Here is a 19,264-nt window from a genome sequence, read left to right as displayed (position 1 = left end):
TTCTTGAGCATCTCATCTGGGAGCCTGGAACTACTGCAGTTAGTACTCATGTGAGACACAAACAGAGCACTTCAGTAATGCATCACTGTATCGGACGTGCAGAGCTATTAATGAGCAGAGAAAGAATTATAGGCTATTTTATTTACATTTATGCTTGTTCATATGGGAATCCTCATCAAGTGTATTTTTTCCAACTGAGATACTTAAATTCAAAGTTGAAGCCATGTGCTGTTTTCTGTGATAGCAAGTAGTCATTCATCCGATTTCATGTCATTTTAATGATCTCATTTTACACTGACGTTATTAACAATGCCACATAATGGGATTTGGGGTAATGTTGTTAACGGAAGAAAATAGGGAAGATCTACTCATTTTATAAAACCAATAATCTTGTTCCAACCAATGTTATAACCACAGGACAAAATTGTGCTTTGTATCTCTTTGGGTCTCCTTGAGAATCTCTCTCCCTGAGGCTTTCTCTCAGTTAAAAGCATAGCATTTCTCTACTAGGATCACAATGATCCTACCACTCGTTTTCTCTTTGGACTAAAGAAAAATCTCACCTGGTTTTGGCATTATGCAGAGCTTTATCTTGCGTGGAAGACCAACAAGATGACTTAATCTATTGAGAAACAGCATCTCCAAAGTAAAATGTTTATTTAACCCTATTCCTAAACTAACAAGGGAGAGTTAAGGGTAAAAACAGTAGCCGGGATTTTATTCATGTATCTCTTCTAATTGTATCCTCGGTCTTTCTTTGTAGCGATTTGTTTGTTCCCTTTTCTCTAGCTAATATTCATTTGTGGATTATGTGGATTCCTGTGTGATCTTTTAATCTGTGTCTCCCTTCTTGCCTGAGAGTACTTGCTGCCTCTGAGCCATCTCTAGTTTCACACTTGTCTGCCTGATTTTAGTCTAGAGGATCTTCAATGCTTTCAGTAGTTTCTGATCCAAAACTTAGCCTTGAAAATGATAAATCATTCTCTGCCTGATTGGAGATTGATAAAGATATTTTCCAATAAACGTCCCCTTTGTTTTCAATCTGGAGTCTCTGTCTATGGCTTTTACTCCTTGCTTTTTCTTTGTTTTTACACTTCTTTTATCATGGGTGAACACTTTGCATAAACACATGGGCAATTTACATGATGTTTCCTTAAAGGAAGCTTTCTGAAAATTGTGGATTTCAGCTTAAACTCAAACGTGACGGTCACAGGACCTTCAGGCTAGGGACGGAGACTGTTGGAAGCCAGAGAGAAATATTCTTATTGTTGAAAAACAATAAGAGGAAGATTCAGAAACAGGTGAAGACTTCAACCTGACAATTTTTGAGGATAGATGAGAATTTTGATGATGAAAAAAAAGGAGAATTCCGTCCAATCTTAGTGAGTTATTGTAGTCAAAGTGAGAGAATCTGCGATTATTTTACAAAATCTCAGCATATTTTAACATTTCTTGAATGAAGCATTTTTAATTTTTCTTCTGGCATAGTTTGGTTTTGAATAGACTTTGGTTTACACCAAGAGAAAACAGCTTAAGAAATTCAAACAAGGAATTCTCTAAACATTTTGTACTAAGTTAAACTTTCAGTTGATATTGAATTATTTAGAAGAATAAGCAAGATAATATGCTGTAATTGCTTTGGCAGACAAACCAAAATTCTCTATCCCAGCTCTAAAATCCTAGCTCTGTCTGGGACCTTTTTCTGCTGGCCATTGCAGCATTGTGCTGGCAAGTAGAAATGGTTTGGTCAGGACAGAAGAAGCAGAAGGGAGGTCATTGACAGGCTTCAGATAGACATTGACAAACTTAGATGTAAGCTTTCAGGTAAAAAATGACATACACCACTGCAGCCAGATTGGCTCATAAATGTTAGCTGCGTAAAAAAAGCTCTGAAACTATTGAAGAGTTGAATTTATGCTAGCAGGTCCATAGCTAGCATGAGGCAGTGATACTACAGAATGAGGACAAAGCACAGCAAAGGCTCAAACAGAAACAACACAGTGATGTTGATCCTGGACTGGTGCCATATAAGTGGAAGCAGGTGGCTAGCGCTTCAGTGCAGTCACCATAGTGCCAGGGAACTTGAGCACCAGAAAATGAATACCAAAACCTGGAGCCTCTGTTACTGACTTGAATTATTTATTTTTTTTTAAAATTTACGTACCCTTTTTTTTATTACTGATCAGCCAGAAGTATTTATGGTTATGCATGGAAGCACATAGATAAACAAGGAGCTCCTAACTGAATTCGGAAGACATAAGAATGAATTCCACAATGGAAGAAGAGGCAAGAGACCCAAGAAGGGTGTATGGTGTAGCTGTCTGATCTTAGGAATCAGGCTATAGGAATAGACTGGAATGGGCTTAGGAAAGCCGAGACTTTGAGTTGAATCTGGGGAAGGATTTGAAGAGCAGCAAAAGGGAGACTGGACCAAACGTGGACCTACTGCTGAATAGGCCGGGGGACTGGTGACAAGTGATATGGAAAAGGCAAATGTTCTCTGTGCTGCCTTTACCTCAGATTTTATCAGTAAGACCAGCCTTCAGGAAACCCTGGCCCCAAGAACCATGGGAAAGTCTTAGCTTATCTTTCAGTGCTGTCTTTTCTTACTGTCCTTGTGGGGCAGCCTCCAAGATATCCCACTCTCAGTTTTTTTACCTTCCCTTGTTGCCAACACCAGCCTGCTCCAAACAGATCTAAATGTCAACAGTGGATTTGTATTACGTTTCCCTGACTTCTTCTAGCAGGAGTGGCAAAATAAAAAAAGGCCAGTACAAATAGCAAGAATGTGTTTATTGCACGGGCACCAGCATGGACACGTAGTATAGCCAGGCAACAAGAAAACATCACCTTCATTTATCAGTCAGGGCACAGGACCGTCTCTAGACAACCTTCCCTCTGCCTTCAATCAGGGAAAGCAATTTGAAAAACAGTCTGAGCAGAGTATGCAAAATTTTGCACAAGGGAAAGAAGAAATCAGAAGTGGGCTTTTCACAGGCAGAAAGACAAATTCAGATTCAGGTAACATGATTATGAGCTCTGACTGGTAGCGAGAAGAGAAGAGAAGAGAAAAGAGAAGAGAAAAGAGAAGAGAAGAGAAGAGAAGAGAAGAGAAGAGAAGAGAAGAGAAGAGAAGAGAAGAGAAGAGAAGAGAAGAGAAGAGAAGAGAATTGTCAGTCACTGGAAAAGTGCTTCCAGTCCAAAATAAAGAATTTGAGAGAAGAGGAGGAATTGTGTGCTGTTTGAACCTAGGTGTTGTAATACAAAAAGCATTAATTTTTAGGTGTAGTCAAGACTTAAGACAGGATTTAGATTTCTTGATTTTATTCTCTTAAATTTAAAAAAAAACAACAAGACTCGGTCCACATTTGATGAACACTTCATGTTATTTCCCTTGCTATGAAAAGTAAGCTTAGTGATGTTCGTTATAAATTACATTCAATTCTCCTTCATGTTTGCTGAAATTCTTTTTAGAAAAAACAGCATCAAATTATATCATTTCAATAAACCTTTGCTGATGATTTGAAGTAAATTAAACTGATAAGGGGTAATGTAGTTCTATTTGGAGATATAATTATTGTATTGATGCCTGTACTGGGTCAGATCCTTCCTACTGTACTCTCCTGTCTTCAGCCCAAGGCAAGCTCAGGTATTTTTTGTGTCCCTTGTCATTAGCTCCCCTACCCACTGAGCCACAAGATGGTGTACTTGCAGATGTCCTTCTGATGCTGCTCACTTTCCATCCCGGTTTCAAATCTGGATGAGCTTTGTTTTTTCTAGCTCTGTGTCTGTGTGTTCAGGCAACATCTCTAGATTTTTCAGGGAGAGCTCATACCATCCTCCACCCCCTGTATATTTCTTTTTCATGTATTGTCTTCAACAAGAGTTCCTTGTTCACACGTGCTGGCTTTCTGCTGTGCCGGCTAAGATTTTAGTATGGACCATTCTTATGTTGTGAGACGTTGTTCTGAGGATCAACCAATTATTTTGAGTCCCTGTGCGTTTCAGGACAGTCTCCCATGGGATCATCATGCTGAAAATCTGTTATTCCAAATTCCATGACTTTAGACCTACTATTTGTTTTACTTTGTTTTACTTTTTTGTAAAGGCAGGCCTCACCTGTTTTATAATAACAAGTCCAGATCATCTTCCTCGTTGGGCTCTTACTTACCTTTATCAAGGAATTATCATCAATGTATTTCATAAACCTCCTTCACTGCTTATACCCAGCAGTCAGGGTCCTTGAATTCACATACCAGGGCTTGCATTTTTGTTCACTATCTTTATTACTTTTTATGGGGTTTTTTGATAATTTTCTTGGTACAGACATAAGTGCTGCCAGTTTCATGGATCTTCCTGGAGCTGATTTTAGAAATAGATATTATGTTTGCTATCTTCCAGTCCTCAGGTATCAAAGCAGTTGTAAGCTAAAGGTCTTACACTGATTAATACTTCAACACTTTCACCTCAGAATTCCTTCATTATTCTTGCATAAATAGCCATTCTAAAAATCTGTTGCTATTAATTTTATCTGTATACTATAATAACAGCACTTAGATTTGGGACAAACGTTTTTGATGACCAACCCCACCCATTCCAGGATGAGAACTTCCACAATGAACTTGAGCAGATGGAGAAATATATTTTTCTGGTTTGGCTTTGTGTTAATCACTTCTTTGATCAGTTACTGCTTCTGTGAACTGTCAAGCTTCCTGCTTTTAATGTGTTTGAAGAAAGAGTTCTTAGTAATATATATGGCTTTTACAAATTGTTCTTCAAGCTCTCTTTGGTCTGCAGTGTTAGGCTTTTATAATTCAACCTGCCAGAGCTTCGCTCTATTGTTTTCTTCGTTTTGATACTGCTTTAGTTTTCTGAAAGATGCTTTCTTCCTTTTATTAACTACTTCTGCCCTGTTGTTAATCTATTCCAAATTTACTTTTTGCCTTTCACTTGTATCTTTCTTTTTTAATAGGGAGATTTCCTTTGTCCTTTGTCTCCAGCTAGGTATGCTTGAATGCTGCCTGCAAAACTCTCAGCTGACTTGGTTAGCTCCTTTTTATCAAGCTTCTTTATACTGAAGTTCCCTATTATGAAGCAGAGCATGCTGTAGTGGATTTGGGTATTCAGTTGCTTCTGTAGTGATGCAGTGATTGTGGTTGCTATTACTGTGCTATTCCTATATGCTGCTCAGGACAAAGTCAGGAGCTAGTTCTTCACTCTTGGGCCTCATGTTGACTTACTTCATGTAAACTTTAATTTGTGTCTGAAAACTTACTCTTGCTGTCAGGCTTCAGTGTAATACATACCCAGACTTTCTAAGGGTAGCTAAAGCCTGCCATTGCCACTGCACTTTCTGACCTCCTAACATCCCTCAGAATATGTGTTTTAGGAAACTACCTGTTGCACTGGAGAGGATGCTCATCTATGTACCCCAATGACTTCTCTTTCTAGCTGGCCACTGGAGAGAGGATTTCCTTTTTCTCTTTCCCCTTTCATCCTAGTTTTCTTTTCATAAGTAACTTTGAAGATTATGTAAGTCATAATTTGTGGATCCTGCTAAACTTGTCTCAGATTTCTTTGTGTGATACCTAATGATAAAACCACCATCATACATCACTTCGTTTTAGTTAGCTTCTCTGCTTCCATACGTTAGCATAGGGAGAGGAAACCAAATAATGGCTCATTTTCCTCTCCTGCTCAGTCACTTGCTACCACATCATGGGAGACTTATCTCTTGGGCATAGCACTTTCTTGGTGTGTCCCTGAAGGTCATCTTAACGAATGCCTATATCTTTTTTATCTAATTCTTCAATTGTTCAGTGCTTTCACTGTCTAAGTGTCCACAGTGACCTTTTCTGTCTAACTGCAGTTGAGGAATCTCCCCAACTACAATCTGTATTTCTCACAGAAAAGACCAAAAAGTCTCTTACCCTATTTGCTCACCGGGGCACGCAATCATCTGTGATAATGCGATACTTTCCCTTTCAGAGACAGAGCATACTTACTGTGTGTGTAATAACTAGCACTCTGCTTGTTATACTACCTAGTGCCCTCTCTTCATCCAGTTCTGCTTGTACTTGTGTTTCAGTTGAGGCACATGCATGAAACATGTAATGTGGGAAGTGAAGTTCACTTTGTTTAGACTTGTGCTGAGATACCAAAGAAATTCCCTCTGCACCCTCTGTGCAACACAATACATGTGCAGGAAGTTGCCAACCCATTGAAATTTTTGGCTTGTTCCATTATTTTAATTTATACAAGTGCGTGTTTCAATTTGGAGTTTAATCTGAACAGATTAGTGTTTGTGGAGAACCTACCTTCTAAAATAGGCAAAACTTTGATAAGAGATGTTATTGTGGTGGGGACAGTGGGAGGGATTTGAAAGCATGCATTTTAAGTATGTTTAGACTGTTACCAAGTCAGATTTCTTATCTGTAGTCTGCTTTGCATCACATCTGCATTATCCCCACTGGATTCTTGAGATACCAATCTCTCTTCATTAAAACAGGAAAAACAGCCAAATGTTTGAGGTCGCTGCTCCGCTTCTTGCATTTGGAAAGCTAGCATTCTTTTTACAGTAAGACATGAAAATCTATATTTATACAAGAAAAATGAAGTATGTTAGAAAATAACTTTCTTCTATCCCAACATCAAACATGATTTTGTATGTAATTTAGATTAAGATTAGAAACATTTATTGCACATGTATCACTCATCTATGTATTGAGACAAGTTTGTATTTATTGATGCTATGACTACTGTATACTGAAAGTTGCTCATGTGAGCATTAGGAGGCATTTAATGGGTTACTGGACTGTTTAATTAAAATGTGCTAATTTAGTGAGTTAATTCCACTATGGTGGAGTTCATGCATATGTTTAGGAGGAAGCAATTCAACTGATAAATACAAAAATAACTCTTGACTGACATTAATCCAATGCAGCAGTTTGTTAGCAGTGGATTTGGGACGGTGGAGTAATAGAAGATGATGAAAACTAGTGAAGATTAAAGACTTGTGTCGTCTTCTTTCTATTTTTCTTACTGGTATGATAGCTTTTATTTTACATTACTTTTAATTTAGATGCTTTCATATTTTGTTAATAAATACAGCTGTGCTTTGAGTGTTCTCCTGCTCTAGCAGTTAGTTCTACCAGTAAGGGGGACAGTCAGTGCTTTAAAATGAAGCATGTATCCGTCTCATTTTGGAGTACGCTTTTCCCTTGTATAATTTACTAATTTGCTTTAATATTACTATTATTGGTGTTAGTGTTATTGTTGTTATTATAATAGCAATAGCAATTTATCTTGTAATAAAGACCATCACGAATGAAGATATTTGCATTGGATTTTAGGTGATTTTAAGAGGACAGCATGCAAACTAATACCAAAACAAGTGCAGAACAAAAGCAAAAAAAATGACACACATATAATAGTTCCATAATAAAAAATATATAATATTTAGATATATGTATAGATAATGTATCTTTATAAGATATACACCCATGTAATAATTCCACAATTCCAATACAGTGGCACAACTTCCAAGTTTTGGGATGTTTTGTTTCTTCTGTTTCTCAGTGGAGTGACTGGTCCTTGCTTTCATTCGCATTAAAACCTATCTGCTGCATCTTGATATAACATAGATTTTGTGGGATTAGCTGCAACTGCTTTCTCACAGAACTGCAACTTTCAAAAACATTTTGGATTAAATACACAGAGTCTCTAACTATGAATTTTGTTTGGAGTAGGGAAAAGTGTGGACAGTGGGGAGCTCTTATGGGCTGACTGCAACCCCTCATTCCCAATCCCCTGCACTGCTGAGGAGATAAGAGGAGTCTGGAGTGAAGGAATGTAGTTGATCTTGTGAAAAAATGGTAGTGGTGGTGAAGTGTTTTAGATTTGTCTTTGTTTCTCACTATTCTAGTCTAATAGATAGGAAAATTAATTTATGAGAAAGCAACTGGATGGGCTTCTGGCAGCCTGCCAGGCCGCCTACATCCCAGTGTAGTTTTTAAATACACATATACACTCTTCTTTCTGTCCTGCTTTCCCTCTGCTTTCTCTGGTAACACACAGATTAGAATTAATATTAAAAGTGTCTAAATTGAAAGCACCACAATTAACACAGAGTAATGATAGCCTGGATGAATGTTGCCAGAAAATACGTAGTGATATTTCTAAGAACTCAGCTAGAAAGTATGCATTGTTTTAATCCATTAGAAAAGTTATGTGGGCATTGTCCTTGAAAAGATCTGGCAGTGAGACAGGACCTATCTTATGTTACTGATGTGAAGTTCCACTTCTGCTTGAGGAATTTTTTATATAGGTTCTCAGTGACAGTTAACGTACTGGCCAAAAGGATGCTTCTCTCCAGGTTTTAATACTGGAACAGGCTGCCCAGGGAGGTGGTCGAGTCGCCTTCCCTGGAGGTGTTTAAGGAACGGGTGGATGAAGTACTTAGGGACATGGTTTAGGGAGTATTAGGAACGGTTGGACTCGATGATCCAATGGGTCCTTTTCCAACCTTGTGATTCTGTGATTCTGTGATTCTGTGTAAGTGAGGATCACTCAATTTCCTTTCCCACACAGAGCAAGCAAGAATCACTTTTTGTAGCACAGTTTTGTGTGTTATAAAGCCAATCTCTTTCTTTTAACATAGACTCAGATCCTGATCTGGCAGGTAACTACCTATAGCCTTATTCTCCTTTTGAAGGTCCCAGGCACTATAAATCTGTGTGCTGGGAAACAGTTGAAAATTCAAGGCTTAAGTGTACCTCAAGAAGTTATTAGAGGAAAGATTTACTTGATTCTGTTTGAGTTTAGGCCTCAAATATCTTCCCTAAGAAGGCAATAGCCTTGCTTACCTTGCAGATTCATTTTAAATAGAAGTTCCCTCTTCTTTGTTCTTTAAGTCTCTTTTTTCCCCCAAAGTCTTCTTGATTTGTATTCATTCTGTTTTCAGAGTCAAAGAAACATTACTATACACGTAAGCTTTACCATGAGTCTTAGGCTCTCTCTGAGATTTTGTAAGATCCTTGAACTTGGGTAAAAGAACTGGGCAATATCAGTAGACAATGAAATATTTCAGTAGGTGTTTTCCATGGATTAAAAGCTCCAATGTAAGAAGTTACAGAATCTGCAAAAATTCAGATTCAGTCACTAGTAAATTCTCATAATATTTTTCAAAAGCAGAGCAAGTCTTATTTCTTGAAATATGTGAATTTCATTTTTGCTGCTATTACTACCAAAAGCTTCTTAAATGTGCACCACACCGAATATTGTGGAGAAACGCAAAGCAAATGTTTATGCCATTAAAATGTTTTAAAATAAACATTTCCCTGCACTTTAAGGCAGGTACAAATCCAGTGGGGTTTTTTCTGTGAAGTTCTTTTTTAACAGAGATAAAGATTATCCTTTATTTTCTCTCTCAGGAATAGAGAGACTTCTTTGGTTTGACATACATTACACTTAAAATAGAAAACTGATTTTGAGATTTTGGAGGTTTCTGACTTTGCGGCTTTGTAGAAATACATACAGAATAGCCTGATCCAAGTTTTGAGCCCATTTCACTATTCACAGGAAAGTAAGAGCTATAAATGGATGGACTTTGGTCTGATTCTAAAGTTCCTCAGTACTTCAGGCATATGCTAAGGGGATTTTCTATTGTAAGCTACTGTGCAGAAGCAGTCCGTTTTCTGTTGAGAATGTGTACAATTTCTAGCCTTTCTTCTGTTCTTCTTAGACAAAGCTCTCTTTGATTTTGGAGTGTTTTGCTATAGTAAAAGCTCTGGGATTTGGAACACTGACTTCAAAGGACCCACTTCAGCAGAAAAGCACAGGAGAATTTTGAAAAAGTAATTCTATAATAAAAAAGTTTTTGTTACTTTCTGTTTATAATGCTATACTAGTAGACAATATAAACCAACGTTAAAAAGCTAAGAGCTATAACATACTCATCAGGGGACAAATTGTAAATAAAGTGTAATCTGATGGAGGAGGGCAGAAGATATCTGCAAAAAGAAATTAGAGCCCTATGGCTGCATAGAACTGTCTTATTAACAGTTACACTGGGCATCCTGTTAAATAAGTTTTATTTATTTTGTTTTTATAGCTACTTCCACTGACCTTTCAGCTTCTGGGAGAAAAATACCAAAATGCAAGATTGTTCTTCGAATGTAGCAATTAAAGGGTTTCTAAAACTAGGCTATATCACACAGCTGCTTCAGAAATAAATTTATTTGATTGCGCTCCCTGTGTGAGATTGTTACTAAAATTTCTGCGTGTCACTGAAATTTAGGTGATACTTTCTGAACACTTAAGGGATCTGTGTCTGAAGGTTGAGTATAGATTCTCACATAGTCCTATGTCTGCTGAAATACAAGGTCAACAGGGAAAGAAATACAAGGGAAGAAGCTGGAAATGAGTTTTTTTGATATGATGGTGAAGACTGTTTCAGTGACTGTTTTTCCAAGATTCCTTGTCAACGTGGGATGAGGTAAATACCATCATCTGTAATAGGAGTATGTATTTCCCCCTAGACAGCTGTTCTATTTTCTATGTAAAAGCAGCCGATTTTGACTCATTTCAATCTAAAAGTTTGTCTTTTAGAAACTGGATAAAAACGACCCACTCATTTCACATAACTAATTCTAGGTTGCCAAGATATCACTGACCACTACTGATTAAAAACTTGAATGATGTTTAACATATAACCTGGAGGTGAAAAGCTCCATGTGTCATTGACATTACTGCAGCCCATTCACTTGTGTCAAAAAAAAAGAGAAAAATGAACTAACGCTTAAGATTTTCACTTTTTCATAGGCTCACTGTTATCTCAAATCTTCACGACCAAATTTTAATTTAAAGTTGTGTTATGGGCCTCCTTGTTCCTACTGCTCCTTCTGTTGCAATTGGAGTACATGATGTTCTCTTGAACAGTTTTTCATATCCTGAGCAGACACTCTCCTCAGTCCTTGATTTTCCTGTTTGTCTTTTTCACTCCTGATTTCTATATAATTTAACAGTGCAGCTACAGTCCAGTGATTTTGCTAGTAGCTAAGGTTCAAGTTTTCCTGTTTTAATAAGCTTCTTCTGCTCTTTGTATTTAATGAGAATTTTTCCCAGTCTGCTATTCTTTTTTTGCTTTTCTCCACAGTTGATGACGCTCATTTATGTGCCTCTTTAATTTTATTCTGTTCCATATTGCTGTTTTGTGTCTCACATTATCTGTGTTTGTCAAATTAAATCAAATTATTTTGAAGTAAACTTATCCAAAATAGAAATTACTTTGTTTCTTCTTTCCTTGAGTGAACTGTTAATCATGCTGCCATCAACTCCATTGCCAGCTCTTTGGAAATATGGTGGTGGTGTTATTATACGTTCTATTTTGCCCCATCCACTTTTCTAAATGCCTTACATATCTATGTGTTATCCTTAAATCGAAAAAAGAAAACCCAATCTTGTTTTTCTGAAATCACCTTTCCAGTCAATTAATTTAATGAGAAGGATGTAGAAAATCTCATGTTTATCTGTCCTTGCTGTTGAAGTGTTTATTTCACTGACTTTTCACAGGACAAGCTGTATAAATTGGTGGCTCTTACATTTCTTCTGCTAGCATTCTCCTTTGTCTTTGCTTTCATCTATCTAAAATCTTCTTACCTGGATTTGGTCACATATTTGGTGGAAAAATAGATATGTTAAAGTTTCTTCAGCAATTGTGTCTTTTCTGTCTTGTAAGATGCCAATTTTTAGGCTAACTTTTCAAGATATTTTTGTTATTGTAAATAACAATTATTGTAAAGTCACTGTAGTATTTTCTCTATAACTATAGATGAGTGTTACTATTAAGAGAATCAAGCTTGCCATCACTAAAGCCTCATGGAAAAACTATTTGAATAAATAAGTAAAAAAATACAAATGGAAATTATGGTAAAATTGTTATTTTGTTCCTAATGAGATATTATGTACAAACTTATATAAGTACTTAAAAAAAAAAAAAAGATTTCATTTTTTGTAGTCTCAGTTATTCAGTGTGATTAGAAGGTGTTATAAATTTCATCCTCCACCATATCTCTCGGGTCAGCCTGTTTTTGTGAGCTCATATTGGGAATCTATAATAGAGCTGCCTTTGACATCCCAGGGACAAGATATAGCAAGTTGGCTTGCCTCTCAGAAGTTATTTCAGGATGGTTTTTGGTTTGCACAAAGTCTTTTAAAATGTTATACCTTCCTTGACTGTCTGTGACTGAAAGGTAAGGAAGGATGATTGCTGGGCTACTTCTTTAATCCCACATCCCATACCAGCATGGCTGCCTTGAACAGAAAGTTAGCATAGAATCATAGAATCACAGAATAGTTAGAGTTGGAAAGGACCTTAAAGATCATCTAGTTCCATGCCCCCTGCAATAGGCAGGGACAAGTCCCACTAGATAAGGCTGCCCAAGGCCCTGTCCAATCTATGCATGGGACAAGATGGCCCAAATTTTAGTGCTGCCTCCTCCTTCCTAGCAGCAACGAACAGGTGTACAGGAAAATAAACTTCTGCTTGCCTGTGCTTAAGGTCCAAACCAACATTTTGTGGCACACTGGTACCAGGGGACTCTGCCACTTAACCTGTTATTCAACCCAGGGGTTGAGGACTATGAAATTACATTGAAATACCTTTCTTTTCCTTGAAATAAAGAGAATCCTGACATTTTTTCATCAGCACCTAAAAGTTCTAAGACAGTATATGTAAAAAATAAAATGAAATGTTGCTTTCAAAATGTCTTGGAGCCTACTAAAATCAATCTTATTTGACAAAAAGCAGAAAACGCTTTAAAACTCAGTGTTCTAACACAGATGTTAAATCTTAAAGGATTCACATGTAATTTATTCAATACATTAAATTTACTATACGTAGTATAATTTCAGAATGTGCATTAAAAATATGTTATGAAATCTCATTACTACCTGCTGAATGGCTGCCAAGTGTGGTAATGCAAGATCATTTTGTTGTTTTACCCCTTCAGCACAATCCTGCATTCAATTTTCAAATGTTCATAAAAACTGTAAAAGTCTCAAAACACCAGATTGGAACATTCAAAACTTTGAAAGTCACAGTGCAACAGTTCAGGGTTTTTTTGAATAAGTCTCTGGGAGCAGGACTAAAAAAACTAGTTCCAAAGACACTCAGGTTTTGAGTTGCCAAGTCCCAGATTCGGAACTGCATTTTCCTCTAAAACCTGTCTCTGTTAAACATAAACCAGACAGATGTTTTGTGACATTTAGAAAACAAAGAGGAGACTGCACAGGTGTATAGGTAGATGGCATTTGTCAAAGTTCAGTCTTGGGCAGAATCTGGTGTCATTAAAGTCAGTAGAGTAGCCCAATACTAGATTTGTGAAGGTCTTAGTATCTAAATTCTTCTCTAATATCCTTAATCTTTTCTTTTAATTTTATCATATTAATTCTGACAAATTTTCAGCAACTATTTATTTGCATAGTCAGTAAAGTAAGCTAATTAAAACTTTGATGACTTCATGAACTGGCAGGGTATGTATTTTCTCTCTCACTATTTTATATACTCAAGACCAAGTATATTTGAAATAAAATTGACATCAGCTCCTTGAACCCATATAAAGCTTCATATATTACTTGGTTTAAGTATGAAATTAGATATCTATCAGGGGATCTCAGTTCTTATTAAATTCCAAACACTGGAAAATCCAAACATGGTTGGATGTTGATTTTCATATATTTCACAGTGTTTACTTTATAAGAAACTGCCATTTTCTAACTGTGGATGAAGAGGAAAAGTTGGTTCTGAACAAATGAAGACACAGATGTTATTCCCAAGAGAACTGGCTGTTCATGTGATAATTGGTGGCCAGATACTGCAGTGACTGTAGCCAATCAGTGAAGTTGTCTGTACAGTGTTGAACATCTTGTATGAGCTGCTGGTCTATCACTTCATGTGAAAGCCTAATCAGAATGCCTTTATTTCCCAGAAATCAGCTTTTCGCTTTTCGTGAGCTGTAAGGAAAGCTGTCTTACAGGGAAGTCCCTTTTTAATATTTTACTCCATTTTTTCCTGCAGAAGATGATCATTCTCTGAAGCTGACTATTTGTCAGGAGCCTATTGGTGAGACAGCTCCAGCAATAATGGCTATAAGGATGAGGGATCATGACTCCATGGAAATGGTTCCTCTGAAGTACAGAGAGGCATAAATCTTTCTTAAATGGCTTTATGTATTTGCTGGAGGAAAGGATGTCCTTATACCAGAGTACGCCTTAAAATTTCTGATAACCATCAGAACTACCACTAACTCTGTGGCTACTAATTTACTGCTAATGTCTTGCTGGTATACTTCTTTGTGGCTACATTCTTTCTTTACATCTATGATCCTGACGCTTTCTTTATGGTCTCTTTGAATTCATCTTTTGGATTTCAACATACATGTTTCTTGAGACATAATTAGGCAGGCTACAACATACTTTCACAGAAAAATTCACATTTTGAAACCATTCCCTGGCTGGACTGATGTAAACAATAAGGGAATATGTTTAAGGCACTGATACAGTTACTTACAACTGAACTTTTATAAAAAGACATCTGCTCTCAGTTTGAAATCTGAGTTCAAACTTAGCATTAAGCATGCACCAAAGCCGTATTTCTGTTCAGTATGATTATATATCAAATCTATATGGAGCTCTATGGTTTGTGTATTTTTTTTTTTTTAACTGAAGAAAACAGTATGTGTTCAGAAGTGAACTGTGACTTCCCTATTGGACTATGCTAGGTCAAGTTCAGCTCGTTCTCTCATTATGACCGGGGTTAATAAAGCTTCTGCCTGACTTAGACTAATTTTACTTTCATTATTATGCACTTGGAGTCCGTAGATTCTCCAGCCATGACCTGCTTGGAGAGATGCATTGCATACTTTTCTCAGATTTTGAGGAAAACTTGAGGAGCTATCACTTTTGGCTTCTGAATATCTTGTCTCCCAAGTATGTTGATTTTCTTTCCCAAAATTTTCAGTGCTTGAGAAATGTACCTGATTTCCTTGATTTGTGACATTTTGTAATTTTTGCACTTTGTATTCTTCTCCTTCAAAGTACTCTTGTACTGTGGACTTGAAGCCAATTGAAAGCTGGGTATTTTGTCACTGAAAAATTATTGTTTGATAAATATTTTATGTCTAATCCAATCTTCCTGTCTTCTTTCTTCCTGCTCTTTATGCTTGGCATATTCTTCTCAGTTCAGTTTTGGCAAGAACACTCCTTCAAACCTTCCTTTTAAGCACCCATATTCCACTAAGTCTTTCTGCTCTGACCTCCTACTTGTAACTCTTGTGTTTCTGAAGGCATTTGATTTTTTTTTGTATTGCTTAGAGATAACATATTCAGTATCAGGTGATTGTATCTAGTGCCATATAACATACAGTTTCAAGGTGTCCTAATGGTTTGATTAGGAAATTATGTTGGTCTTCCAAGAATGATCTTTTGTATTATGATCTCTGTTACGGATGTAAATAGCTTTTCCCCTTACAGAGCTAAGAAGTTGACATTATTTCTTTTTTGTCTAACACATTGCTGCTTTTTTATGTAACTCGATATGAGATTTCTTTCATGCTGCTAGATACAGTTTATTATAAATGCTAGAGTCATTCATGAGTGGATTTTTCTAGAAATTTTCAATATATTCCCCAATACACAGTGGTCATTCATCTGCAAAAGCAAGTGCTGTAAACAGCAAGGTTTGGGTGGAGGAAGAGAAGTAATGACATTAGGTTTTATAAGTCTTTTTTTTTTTTCCTGAAATTAAAAAGCTTGTTCTTGATTTGTTGAAACACAAATCAAAGAGCACTGTGTAGTATATTCTGAAGGCATATCCTTTCTTAGTTTAAATAGGCTTTCACCCTGTTATTTTTATCGATTATAGAGTCTGCTTGCTATTAATTAAAAGATAGGTACAAAAAATGACCTATATTAAATCTGAATTAATGCTTTGTCATTATTTCCTGGTAAATAAAAATTAAAAAAAAATGTGGTTTCAATAATTAAGCAGCAGTGGTTAGTTTAGAAATCTCAGTTCTTCGTGGTAAGATGAGAAGTGCTTTGTGGCATTTTTATCTAAGCGATACGTGGATGTGCTTTGTCAAGGTGAAAGATTTAAAATGCACTCACAGCCTATACAGGCATTCAAATATGTGCATGTATTGGCACCTAAACAACAAGCATACAACCTGCTCCACTGAACAGTAGAGTTTGTAAGTCATAGCTGTTGAATGTTAAATATTGGAAATAATTGGAATTAACTCATGCAGTGAAATTGTAGTAATGCAGACTAGGTGTTACAGTGCTGGCACAAATCTGTTGAAGCACAGACAGAGCTCCAAAATGAGGATAAATTGCTTCTGCTTCACAGTGCTCTGCTTCACTGTTGATTTGTATGTGTCTACCCTTTGCTCCTTTCTCTGAACGGATATTTTAGTGCTTGTGATTAGTGCTACGGTAATACCTTGAGAAACTAAAATTTTCACTCGATTCTTGAGAGAAATACTGCAAGAACAACAACAGGGTACATTTTCCCGTGGCTCAAGGTCTGTCAGCAGGGCTGGCCTTGGATGCTGTGGTGAAGCAGCTCAGTTCTGCTGGGGAGAGTTCGGTATTTCTCTCTGTTCCCAACAGTTTACCTGAATAAGACTTGTACAAAAGTGACTGAATAGCATCACATGTGTCTGTAATTATTTCTGCTGAAGCAGTAGGTGCAGTGAATCGTGGGGATGGCCAGCTTCACTTTGGATTAAGACACTGAGAAAACATCAACAGCAAAACAACATTTCTGAGGAGAAAAAGCTTATAAAGTGGTTAGGGATAGAATTACCCACAGCTAATCATTAGTATGCCTGCAGCATGTATCTCAAGAATGGGCTTAGATAGCTCCGAGATTTATATTTCTGTGTTCAATGCATTTCTAACTGATTCCTGTTGGTTGCAGGCAGTGGAATGGCAATGTGATGAAGCTACAAAAAGAGCCTGTTACAGTAAAGGCAAATCAAAGGTAAGCATGAGGCAACTGTTCTGCTTTAATAAAATTTATATGTTAATAACAGCTATAGTTCAGTGCATGGATCTCTACCTTATGCATTTTTACTGGTTCCTTTTCTGAAGGGAGTTGTAGGAAAGAAGTCTGATGGTGATGCATAAGTGAAGGAATAAAAAAGAATATAGAGTGTGAGGTGAGGTACAGTCATGTGATTCTTTTCTGAAATGATCAAGAATTTTAGTTTCCAACAATTTACTGTTTTGACTCTACAGCATGTCATATGTAATGAACTGTATTCTCACTTCATTTCCAGTGCTGTAAATCCCGAATAACTGTGTAATTACTTTGTAAAATCCTCAATTTATTTTCCTGTGTGTTAGATGCAATTTTAGGAACTTTTATATTTCATATCTACTGGCACTATAAAGAAAATACTACAAAATTCACTAGTTTTTTAGACATGGGGCTTGATATATTTCTAGTATTGAGAACAAATTCCTTATCTAGCCAAGTACAATTTCTTCAGCGCAAAGAAGTGTAATGCTAAGATGGAAACTGTGTCAATGCTGTGTTCTTTCGTGGCTGTCCTAAGCTGAAGCTAGTGATCAAATTAATCATAAAAGCAGTTAGAATTGCATGCAATTTATGTTTATTATGCTGTTTAATTACTGAAGTTAATTGATTTAAATCATATAGGGAAAATGCATCAACAGCGATAACTGTGAAAGAGCACACTTACTTTCAAGACCCATGTTCAGTATCCATTATTGATGTACAAAACTCAAAAAAACCCAAGCTTCAAAAATACATTCCAAAAGATTCTACCATATAGTAGAGGAGGAGTCTCATTTGCACAGTCATCTAGCATTGACTTTCTAACTTTTCCCATTAAACGGTTCATTTCCTGCTTATTTTACTAAATGCTGGAAAAGAAAATTCCAATGTAAAATTAATCTATGCATTTACATTTGAGATTAAAGGGGAAAAATCAAGGCCATGTTTATACCATGAGGAGACAAAAAAGACAGAATTACCTGGGGAAAAAAAGCAAGTGTAGTGAATATGCAGTGTGAATTTTCATGCACAGACAACGAATGTCTACATGGAGGATCATCTTTCACTGTAGAAATGAGTTTACACTTCTGGTAAAAGACATTAAAATGGTGTTGCATTCTTTGTCTTCACTTTCCTTTCTTTCCATCCCAGTGTGTGATACATTTAGGAGTTACTGGTCACTAGCGTTAAAATGCAGAGTTTACTAGATATGTAGAATGTATTAATATCTAAAGAAAATAAATGGATTAGATTTCACTTAAAGATTTTTAATTAATGTAGACAAACTCTGGTGACTCAAGTTGTATGTAAAAGCTTTAATGGCAGAACTAGATTATAGATCAGAATGTTTACTAGATGCTTACTTGGCAGTATGTGAAGAGATATGAAAGAACTTTTGGGACCTAGTATTTTAAGGAAATGTTTTGGTTTGTAACTTGTTATTTGTCCCTACAAGATTTATGCTTCTTCACGTGATATATCCCTCAAGTCTTCATCCTTAGCTTTCAGATGGCAATGCTCTGAAGTAAAAGAGTATGCTCAAGTGACAGTAGAACATGACATTGATCATAGTGCACATACAGTAGAAACAGTCCTGATAGGAAGGCAATGTGTAACTGAAAATTCATGCCTTTTTTTACAGTGATTTTCAAAGTTGAAAACTCTGAGACTAGCATTCCACTTGTCTGAAAGTCACAGTGCAGTGACTGTGATCTAACATGATGGATAAAAGTAATGATACATTTGAGACTATAGTAGCATATTTTTGAATATTATGTTGACAGTACTGTTTGTGGTGTAAAATCCACATTCAATTCAATTTTGCTAGGAAAAATACTCAACACTGCTGAAATGTACTTAAGAATGGACTTTTGTGTAACATCTATGTGCAGATTTTCATTCATGCTCATCATACCCTCTTAAGGAGCTAGCGATTTGAAGTTACACTGTCACTGTAAAATATTTCATATACTATTGCAATAATGACCTCTGAGATGGTTTCTTAATATTGATAATACATAATTATTTAGTGTTTCATTTGTATCCATGGTCTTGTTCCACCTTCACAATCTAGAAAAGAATGACAATCCTTACATTTAATTACATTTAGCTGTAGTCCTGGGAGGAAATAGTTATTTTCTTATTGCTGTCATAGGGTTGGGTGTTTGGTTGGTTGGTTGG

The 19,264-nt window shown here is 36.5% G+C and overlaps 1 protein-coding gene across 6 annotated transcripts in view; it reads left to right on the top strand.

Moving 5' to 3' along the window:
* The window catches only part of SEMA5A (semaphorin 5A), a 331,622-nt gene that overhangs the window by 158,786 nt on the left and 153,572 nt on the right, over nucleotides 1-19,264 (top strand). For all 6 annotated transcript variants that reach the window (XM_054059836.1, XM_054059835.1, XM_054059837.1 and 3 more), the window contains one exon: nucleotides 16,982-17,044. In XM_054059836.1, the coding sequence (XP_053915811.1) occupies nucleotides 16,982-17,044 (63 nt within the window). The remainder of the gene's footprint in view (nucleotides 1-16,981; nucleotides 17,045-19,264) is intronic.

Source organism: Cuculus canorus, chromosome 2 (assembly GCF_017976375.1).
Source record: "Cuculus canorus isolate bCucCan1 chromosome 2, bCucCan1.pri, whole genome shotgun sequence".
Taxonomy (NCBI): domain Eukaryota; kingdom Metazoa; phylum Chordata; class Aves; order Cuculiformes; family Cuculidae; genus Cuculus; species Cuculus canorus.
Note: the sequence above shows the minus strand (reverse complement) of the source record. Positions and strands in the feature narration are given on the sequence as shown.